Source organism: Hydra vulgaris, chromosome 08, assembly GCF_038396675.1.
Source record: "Hydra vulgaris chromosome 08, alternate assembly HydraT2T_AEP".
Classification (NCBI taxonomy): Eukaryota; Metazoa; Cnidaria; class Hydrozoa; order Anthoathecata; family Hydridae; genus Hydra; species Hydra vulgaris.
The window spans coordinates 30,354,583-30,365,787 of record NC_088927.1 but is presented as its reverse complement, the minus strand read 5'-3'; the positions used below and the strand labels follow the sequence as shown (position 1 = coordinate 30,365,787).

General features: G+C 30.5%; 1 protein-coding gene across 1 annotated transcript in view; it reads right to left on the bottom strand.

Annotated features, from left to right (window-relative positions):
- Nucleotides 1-1,355: 1,355 nt before the first annotated feature.
- The window catches only part of LOC100206857 (cytosolic endo-beta-N-acetylglucosaminidase), an 80,294-nt gene continuing 70,444 nt past the window's right edge, over nucleotides 1,356-11,205 (bottom strand). Inside the window, exon 13 of the mRNA XM_065803391.1 lies at nucleotides 1,356-1,801. Coding sequence (XP_065659463.1) covers nucleotides 1,415-1,801 — 387 coding nt within the window. The 3' untranslated portion in view covers nucleotides 1,356-1,414. The remainder of the gene's footprint in view (nucleotides 1,802-11,205) is intronic.

The window sequence follows — 11,205 nt, the reverse complement described above, 5'->3', positions numbered from 1 at the left end:
TAAATGTATTCTTTTCATGTTGAATGTAAGCAATGAACTATTTTAAGTTATTTTATGCACAAGCTTTAATTTTAAAACATGCACTATGCCATCAAACGTTGCATATATTGGTTTTTGAGGTTTGATAATTAGCACCATCTGCATGAGCATGAGTTTTTTTACTAATAGGAACTAAATGTATAATTTGTGTAATGAATGAAAGCAATGAACTAATATTCGCTACTTTATACGGCAAGTTTTGAAAAACGTAAAAAAAAACACAAAAAAACCAAAGTATTTGAAAAGTCTTATTTTAATTGGGGCAAGTTTGGGCAAATGATTTTTATTTTTTCTGCTTTCATATATACCTATTAATGGGAAAATATTAAAAATACCATGGAATCTAGTGGAATCGTTTAGTTTTTAAACTAAACTCATAATTAAACTAATTTAAAAAAATCAATTTATGACACATTTTTGAGATCTCAGTAATGAAAAACTAAAAACAAAATTTATTGACAAAAATGTTGTTAGTAGTTGCCAAACATCTTAAACATACGACTTCAAATTAAATTTTGAACTGTTTTTACCCATGTCAATCTTAAAAGAGTGACACAAAAGCTAGATTTTTTTGAACGAGTTTTCCGATAAATAAAATAAGTCTCGGAAAAAGGCGTATAAATTAGTGAAATCTTGAAAATTGTTCACAAAAAAAGTTAATTATCGTCTTTTAGTGGTATTTAGTAACATTATAATTAAATTAATTAATTTCAAGCAATACTTTTTTTATGGGGGCTTTTTTGCCGTTTTTTATGGATTTTGACTCACTGTGCAGCGTTCTTGCGTTTTCAGTGCATTAAAAATTCTTAACTATTTAAAATGCTTACCACATCATTTTCGGTTATAAACTGTTTAAAAAGAATTTCATGGTGCACATAAAAACTGTAAACGAAATTTATATAAAAGCCGAACGTTTTTTTTTTTTTGCAGCTAAGTTAATCTATTAACATATTGAAACAAACAATTAACAGCATACTAATTTTTCTTAGCGCAACTGTCAAATATTTGACTGCTACGCTAAGAAAATATTTAGAACATAATATATAATACATAAATATATAAATACTATAAATAATAAGAACTTAATTTTTTTATATACTTTAATTATTTTTGAATATTAGAGTTAATATTTTTTGTAATCCAATATCATTGACACCTTTGTTGTAAATCTTAAAAAAAACTGAGATTGTTGATATCAAAGGTAACTTAAAAGTTATTTAAAAAAAAATTTTTAATTTCAAAAAATTAATCTCATATCTTCTCATTAATCTCATTTAAACGCAATAATTTAAAAAATCAAAACGTACCACACGCTATTAAACAACACATTGAAATCTATTCATTCTACAAAAATTAAACACACAATTGATTACATTTATGGCCATTTTATTAGAATTCGGGCACACTCATCATAATTTTGTCGAGTATTTAGTTCGCTAACACCTTGTACTGTAATTATAACACCTTCTCCACACACAAGAGGAACAATTAACTCGTTTACACAGTATAAATTGTTGTAAGATCTGCCAATAAAATAACCAAAGTTTATATCATCTAACGTAGCATTCGATTCAGTGATAATATTTCCAGAACAAAAAATATCAAAACATTTCGGAAAGATCTCCTTTTCGCTGAGAGAAATATTCCAACTAAGGGTAAAACAAAGCTTTTGTTTTAATTCATACTTTATTGAACTTAGGTTATGGCATTGAAGATTTTTAGCAGATGAAATCGATCGATGTAATTCGCTCGATAAGCATACCTAAAACAATCATAGTATATCAAAAAAACTTACATTAATTTCTTACTGAGAGGGAGCACCAGCATATTTATTTTGCAAACATTAATTTTTATGACTAATGTTATGATTTTTAGACTAATATTATTTGTTTATTATAATTTTTATTATTATCTTACCTAAAAACCTTTTATATCATTTAAATAAAGTCTAATGTATACAATACGTATAATACGTATATAAATAAAGTCTAATGTATACAATACGTTTAATACGTATAATACGTATTATTTAAATAAAGTTTATTTTATACAATACGTAAAATACGCATTGTATTTTATACATTTATCAAGTCTATTTTATATAATACGTATAAAAATACGTATAAAAATTGCTTATTTAATACAAAATTTGGTTTTATACTTGTTACAAGCATATGTTTGCAACGTTAATGCTACAACAATATAAACATAACAAGCGTCATTTAATGAGACGCGAAAAATTCTTTAAACGTAAAACTTTTTTTTTGCAAAAACCGTTCCTGTTTATTATCTAACTAATTAAGTTTTCTATATTGCTCCCGTAAAACGTCTTAGGGGAGTGTGGGCGAGAGCGAGAGCTGAAGCTCTCGCTTCCCGCCGAGGCCTGTTACAAGTATATAAACAACTACAACCAGGATATTTAGTTAATCTGTACTGATTGAGCTATAAATCTATACTAATTGAACTATAAATCTATACTGATTGAACTATCTATACTTATTAAACTGTAAACATGCACTAATTGAATTATAAATCTATGTTTATTGAACAGTAAACATGTACTGATCGAACTATAAATCTATACTTATTGAACTGTAAATATGTACTGATTGAACCGTAAATCTCTAGTGATTGAACTGTAAATCTCAAGTGGTTGAACTGTAAATCCAGAAAATACTTAAGGTTCTTGGTGGAAGCGAAGTACTAGGAGTGGGCAAAGACAAAAAAAATTATCTTTTGTATAACATTTTTGCCATTATAATTTTTACAATAGACTTAAATATTAAAATAAGAAATTTAAGTAATTTTTATCATTTATTCTCAATTTTAAATACCTTTTAAAGTTATTAAAAAAATCTACAGATTTCTTTTGCCGGGATTTCAATAAATCTTGATAAAATTTCAAGAATTCTTGGAAAAATTAATTATAAAATCATTAATGTAAAAATCGTTCATTGAAAATGAGGGAGACTACATATATTAAAAACTTACTCGCCTATTTACTTTAAAAATATCATTATCACAGTGTTTTATAACTCATAAAATTACGAAATTGGACATGATCAAAACTTCAAAACTCCAAGAGTTAAATAGTTTTTTATTATTGTTTTTTTAATAAATTAAATTTATAACAACTGTTTAAATTCAAATTTTTAAAGTTTTTAGACCATTCAGTGGCGTAGCTAAGAATTTTACGCCCGAGGCTAAAATTACGCCCATTTATTCCCATTAGGGAGTTTTTTTTTTTGTATATATATATATATATATATATATATATATATATATATATATATATATATATATATTACCTGTATAAATTAAAGAAAATACAATGTTGTGCTATATTTATATATTTACATACAGTACTGTGAATAAGTTTTAGACCACTAACATTTTTTCCAAAAATCCCGGTAAATTCTTCTCTAATGTTAAGTTTGTACTTCTAAATTATAAACTTATTAAAACACATGTATTTCACACAAAATATGGAACAATTACAAACTTTTTAATGTCAAACTTCATTAAAAACTCTTAATATTTACTATTTCCTCCTTTGCCTCAATCCCAGCCAATATTTGCCGGGGAATAGATTCATACAAGTTAGTTATAAAACCCTGGGGTATGTTGTGCCATTCTCTTTGAAGTACTTCAAAACATTCTTAAGCATTTCGAGGAGCATGTTTGACCTTCTTTCTATCCAGGTAATCCCAAATATGCTCAATTATATTCAAAACTGGACTCTGGGGAGGCCAGGTCATCAATTCCAGTACTCCTTCCTCTGCCATTTCATTTAAATAATTTTTTGCCACTCAGGAACAAAGTTTTGGGTCATTGTCCTGCTGCAGAATAAAATTATGACCTATTAGTCTCATTCCGGATGATACAGCATGGAGACTCAGGATATCCTCATAACATTTCCCAGTGAGTCGCCCCCCTATTTTGATCAAATTACCTACTCCAAATGAAGATAAACAGCCCCAAACTTGTAAATAGCCTCCTCTGTGTTTAATAGTAAGGTTCGAACACTCAGGCTGATAAGCTTCTTCAATTCTTCATCAAACATATTGGCGTCCTTTTGTTACAAAAATTTTGAATTTGGACTCATTGGTGTACAGAACCCGATTAAACATTTCCTGGGCCCAATCTTTGTGTTGTTTTGCATATTTAAGTCGTTTTTCTTTATTGCCACACCGTTATAATGGTTTTTGAATTGCAACACACCCTCTTAATCCCGATTTAAGTAGGTGCCGTCGAATAGAAGAAGAGCTGACATTTTCCCCAGTTGCTGTGTTAATATCTTTTGCCAGCTCAGTTGATGCTTCTTTTTGTATTTCTTAAAGATAGGGTTTTTAAATATTTATTGTCATTTTTTGTTAGCTTAGGAGGTCTACCACTTTTCTTTCTATCTACAAGGGAGCCAGTTTCTCTGATTTCTGTAACAGCATTTTTCGAATATCCTGTTTTGGATGTAGTTGTAATGACACATCGTTTTAATAAATAAACAAACAAATCCCTCATGTTTCCTCATCAATTTTGTGTATTTATTCAAGATAATATATTCTTTTAACTTTTTTTATATATTATTAAACTTAAGTACGCTTAAAAAAATTACATACAAAAAAAATTGTAAATACATCTAATTATACAAGCAGTCTAAAACTTATTCACAGTACTGTATATTAGGGTGGAGTGAATTTTAGTTTTTTTTACAATTCGTTTAGCCTGGGTGTGCAAAAGTTGTCTATTCATTTCAGAAATACTCTGGAAAATATCAATGCTCTAGGAAATTATCTTGAGGTGCCTCAAGACCTTTAAAATTTTAATGGGTCCCTAATATTATGTAAAAAAAAATTTTTCAAAAGTATGTCATGTTGGGTCTCAAAAGAAGCAAAATTTTATAAAAATTTCAAAAATAACAATTATTTTATAAAAAAATTATTATTTAAGATTTTTTTAAATTTATAATTAAAAAAAATAAACTTTTTTCATTTTTAGTTTAAAAGGTCATTTTTTCTGCAATAAACTATTAAATAACAATTTTTTTTTCATAATATTAGATTATAGATATTCCTTTATATTATCTAATAATATTTTACTGAACAATAGTTAAGCTGGGAATTGATGATTTCAAAAGTTACTTTATTTTTAATAGACGGATAAATAGGTTTTTTTATTTTCTTGTATGTACATTGATATCTCCCGAACTTTAAATAGAGGCTTTTGCTATACTTGGATACAATAAAAGACTTAACTGCATTTCTTTTAATTTTATCTTCAAGTCTTTGCATTGTTAACTCTTTATTTTCACAGAGTTCTACACCATGTGTTAGCGTTGGAACTGCTATTACACAATTGGATAATTGAAGATGGATGTGCAAATCGGATACAAGATTGAATCATAGTTTGCACTGTTGCTTGGATGTTTGATACCCTATTGTATAATATTTGATCTATTTAGTGAAGCAAAATTGCATTTTTCTGTATCCCACATGAAGCCCAGATGATTAAGTTTTTCATTTGGTATTATTTGATGGTCGTCTAGGGTTCTCTTGCAATTAGTTACTTGTCATTTTCCGGAGAGCAAAAGTTCCGTTTTGACATCATTGAGTTTTATGTTGTTTAAGAAATTGTAAACATTACATGTTTTTATAAGCCTTTCAAAGACCAGATAGAGTAGAGCTAAGCAGAATGATGTCGTCAGCATAAGCAACAAAACCTATGAAGGTTCCATGTATAGAAGTACCAACAAAGTTATCATTTTTTACAGTTTCAAGTAATTTTTGGGAGAATATGTTATACAAGTCGGGCGATCCTTGCCTCAAACCTTGCTTATGAGTAAATAAAGCTGAATTGGAGCTGAGGTAGGAGACAGTTGCACTACTGTTGTGATAAAAAGAAGATACAGTGTTAATTATTTGGAGAGGTAGGTTTTAATCAAAGTAAAGTTTATTAATGAGAAGACTCCAGTTGCAACTGTCAAAAACCTTTTCAGCATCTAGCAAACATAAGTAAATAATCGAATTGTTGTTGGAAGTGCAAAAAAAGTAAGAAAATCAAAATAAGAAAAAATTTTTTTTTTTTTTTCTCAACATCTTTGATTCCAACAAGGCAAGCAACTACTATAAAAATTGGAAGTTACTGGAAGAGAAAAGATGAATTTTGTAGAGCAAATTAACAATTGAAAGACGACTTAAAAGATTGCAAATTATATGAATCAGGAAAGCAAGATGAAGGAAGCAAACTCCAAAGAACTGATGTTTGAGGAAAAAAACTAAACAAATAAGAGTTTTTAGAGCACTTAATAATAGTCGCAAAAAAAGGATGAGACTTAATAGAATGACGAGTAACACAAGAATGAATGAACAAGAGTCGCTAGCTCTTTAGAGCAGTGCCCATTATAGTAATTGTAGAAAAGAGAAAGAGAAGCAACATTATGAAAATGTGATAATGGTTGGAGGTTTGCCGCAAGAGCAGGTCCAACAATATATTTACAATGCATTTTTGCACCTTGCCTAAAAGAGAAAGGGCATCATTAGAAGATCGGCCCCAGACATGGCAACATTATTCCATACAAGGCCGGATTTGAGATTTATAGAGATAGAAAATAGAATCTGGAGTAAGAATGTGCCGAGCACGATAAACAGATGCAACCTTAGCAGATGCTAATTTTGCAATGGATTTGATATACGGTTTCCTAGAAAGATCAGAAGTAAGAGTTAATCCTAGAAGATGAAGGGTAGATGACTCATCGAGTACATTACCCTTCATAAATATAGGAAGATCTAAATTATTGTGACAACAATTGGCTGAAAAAGGATAGGTTTTACCTAAATTAAAGTTCACCAGCCACTGTGAGCCTAATGCTGTAGCAGAAGTGAGAACCTTTTCAAGCTCAAGCTCAAGTGTAGGCTTCTTATCATGACAAGAATAAATGGTAATATCATCAACAAACAATAACACCTTAGATGTGAGAATATCTCGAAGATCATTAAAGTAAATTAAAGAGTATAGGGCCAACGATTGAACCTTGAGGAACCCCTGAAGTTACAGGATATGAAGAAGAGGGCTGTCCATTGAGGACAACTTTTATATTACAATTGGAAGGGAAGGACTCAATAATCTTAAAGATTTTACCAAATACACCCTAAGAAAAAAGCTTATGGAGAAGACCATGCCAAACTTTATCAAAAGCTTTAAAAATGTCAAGAGAGATAGCCTTAACCTCTCACCTCTATCTAATGCACGATAAAACCTATCGGTTATTATTGTTAGCAAATCAGCTCTAGAACAAGAAGATTGAAAGTTATTAGATTCGAGATGAGAAATTAAGTGTTTGTTAATTAAAGATTCAAAAAACTTGCTTATGATAGGGAGAAAATTAATGGGAGGGTAGGTAGATGAGATCGCTCTCCAGAATTTTTGAAAATAAGTGTAACAGATGCGCTTTCCAGCATGCCGGAAAACTGACTCTGATAAGCATTTGTTAAATAGTGTTGAAAGTATGGATGACAGCTCCGGAGAACACTTCTGCAAGACAATAACAGGTATGTCGTCCGGGCCACAAGCTGTAGAAGAGTCTAAGCAGGAAGTGACTTTTGATACAGAAGCTGGAGTGATATGAATGTAAAGCAATAGATCAACCTGTTTGACAGCTATATCAGGTAGAACGCAACTAGTGGAATCAAGAGATGATATTGATGAAAAGTTCTTAGTAAACACTTCAGCTTTGTCTTAAAGTGAGGTGACAAAGTCTGAACCATACAAAAGAGGTGGAATAACAGATTTTCCGTTATCATTGATAGTGTTAAAGATTCACTAGAAGTCACAAGAGCCTAATGATGTGTTTGTGTTTAAATAGGAGATCTCATGACCTAAGAATAAAGAGCTTTGGCGTTAGACAAAACCTTTTTACAATGGTTTCTAGCAACAGTAAACAGACATCTGGTTTCTGAAGAATTGTTTTGCTGATAGATATAGAAGTAACAGATTTAATTGGAAATTGCAGTAGCACAATGTGAAGAAAACTATGGAGAAGAGTGAGGCTTGACCTGGAATTGTCAAGAGGGAACAAAAGATTCCATGCCAGCCTGAATCCACGAAGTTATGTAAGAAGCACATTTGTCAACAGGAAGAAGAAAGATTCCTATCTAGAGGCCATCACAAAGAAAATCACGGAAAGAGTCCCAGTCAACTTTAAGGTAGTTGTAAGACGTACAATGATAGGGGGATTCAGATGATGAAGAAGAATGAGATAATAGTTTTAGAGAGATAAAACGGTGATCAGAAGCACCTAAGGGTGAATGTGGAGAAACTGAGCAGTGACTAGGATCAGAAACAAGACATAAGTCGAGTAGAGAAGGTAAGTGATTCGGATTGTCTGGAAAGCGAGTTGGAAAGTTGACTATTTGAGTTAGGGATTGAGAAAAGCAAAAGTTGTGGGCTTTAATGCCTGCTGATTCACTGACACTAGAGCCAAGCCATTCAGTGTGATGAGCATTAAAGTCATCAACAACAACAATATTGGCTGATGGATGAAAAGAGAGGACTTGGTCAATTTGATTAGAAATAACATCAAAAAGAGTGCAGTCTTGAGATGAATGAGAGTAATATAGAACATAGAGAAAGATGAAAGAGTGAAGTGGTGCTAAACGAAAGCACATAAAAGAATAGTCTGTGGATTTGAACCTAGTTTTTCCGACAAATGGGTAATTTCTTACGAATGTAAATGCTAAGGCCAAACATGTGACATTGGAGTCTTTATGAGTCAAAGGAAGATAACCATCAACGCAATTAATCTCACAAAGAGCAAGTAGGTCTGACAAACTTTGCAAGAGATATGACTCAACAGAAGAAAAGTTACTTAAAAGACCACGAATACTAGTGAATGATAGGTTTAGAGAACTTGGTGATGATGATGGTTTTTTGTGTTTTATAGTTTTTGGTACTTTATTCATTTTTAAATTTGTTAAAAAACTTAACTCAAAGCATAAACAGTACTCAGTACACTGCTTAATAGCCCAAGCAATTGCCTCATTACTATTATTAACCCTAAGCCATAACAAAGGGCTCCAAATGTGGCCTTAGTACAAACAGGGACACCATCCATGCGCAACATGGCATCGTTAATACTTTGATATTTTTTAACTGTTGATGGAATCAGCCTCTCTGAGAGCTACCACAGAGTTCAGGAATCCTGACTACAAGATGGCCTCAGAACCATAAAACTGAGTTTTAGAGCTGTACCTTCATTAGGAGATAATAGAATGAGTTGCCTTATCATAAAAACAGAGACACAAGCAAAACCCATGCATTGAATCAAGAAGATCCAGCATTGAACATCCTAAACTGGAAACAATGTCTTAAAAAAAAATCTGCACCAGCCAAATAGATGAAGAAGGGGTGAGAGGCTAGTCAACAGATATAATCTGTTTACCCCTCAAGTCTTTGCCTAGGAGGCCTTCTAAAAGACAGTAGCCAGATGCATTTAACATATAGCCTTTACTCAACCAAAAGCCCCAAGGCAGGGGGTGTTTTAAGTCGGAGTTGCCTTCTCCTAGCTTTTACTTAAAAAAGCGTATCCTACAAGGCAGCAGGACATGAAGTAGATTGTACTGGGATAAATATTACCAGTAGCAGGATAACCTGACCTGACAATTAGCAGGATAACCTGACCTGAGCTGAAAATACTTAACATAAGTCTACAATACATAACAGAATACTTAACATAAGTCTACAATACATAACAGAATACTTAACATAAGTCTACAATACATAACACAATTCGTAACATAAGTCCACAATACATAATATAATATGTAACATAAGTGTACAATACATAACATAATACATGACATAAGTCTACAATACATAACATAACATGTAATATAAGTCTACAATACATAACATAACATGTAACATAAGTCTACAATACATAACATAATACGTAACATAAGTCTACAATACATAGCATAATATGTAACATAAGTCTACAATACATATTACGTAACATAAGCCTACAATACCTAACATAAGCCTACAATACCTAAAATTACATAATATGTAACATAAGCCTACAATACCTAACAACTGTTTTGTTTATGTTCAGCCTGTAATATCAATTTTTCAGACAGTGTGCGTACTTAATTTCCTTTTTAAATTTACGCCATATCTAAAACATTTACCTTCAAGCTCAATTTTTAATTAAATTTGTTCATAAAAAAGGAAAGCAAAAATACTTTAAAAATTAAAGGAAATGAAAAAGAAAACCAAAAATACTTTCAGTAGAGAACCTTTAGAAGCCTTAAAAAAAATAAAAACTTTGTTTGGAGAAACATATGTACTCTAAAATATAAAGAAAATTTCTTAGTTTGTTTCGATAGCAATTATAACATGTGGAATCTTTTTTTTTTAATCTTAGCTACTAAAGTTTCATGAAAATCATTAACACAATAAATTGTATTGAGGCTAAATTGGTAAAGCGTAAACCCCACTCTGTGAAATCACAACCAACTTTATTTGAAAGGATCAAAAATTTTTTAATAAGCATATCAAAATGCCAAAATATGTTTTGATAAAATTTGAATTCTTTTAATAAATTCTAATTTAATCTAATAGGAAAAAAAATTCCCTTTTTTATTGTTCCAAAGAATTTAATGTACGTGCTGTAATGACTTTACTTGAAAAAATGAAAGTTGTGAAAATGAAACTCTAAACACATTTGCTTATTTTATGAATGTGCCACCTCCGATGAATGTTAAGTCATATAATAATATTAATAATCTCAATGATATCTAAAGGCTTTGACGATGAAAAAAAATGATGATAAAGCGCTTACATGGATTTACACAAATTTAAATTTTTCAAAACAAATAACCAATTAATCATTTTCACAGCACTTTCCATAATGTTGGAACTATTTTCTTATCTAAAAACAACTATATAGAGATTCTAACATAAAAACAACAAAAAAGCAAACATGTGGTATATTTGCATTCTTATTTCCTGAAATTTTGGATTTTTAAAAATTGGTAACATTTGGAAATTAGATTTTAGGTCAGAACCTCATTGCTTTACCTAAAAAATTTGGTTCATATATTAATTACAGATACATAAAAATCATGTACAAAGCATTAAAATAATAAAGAAAACTTTGCAGCAGTGTAAGAT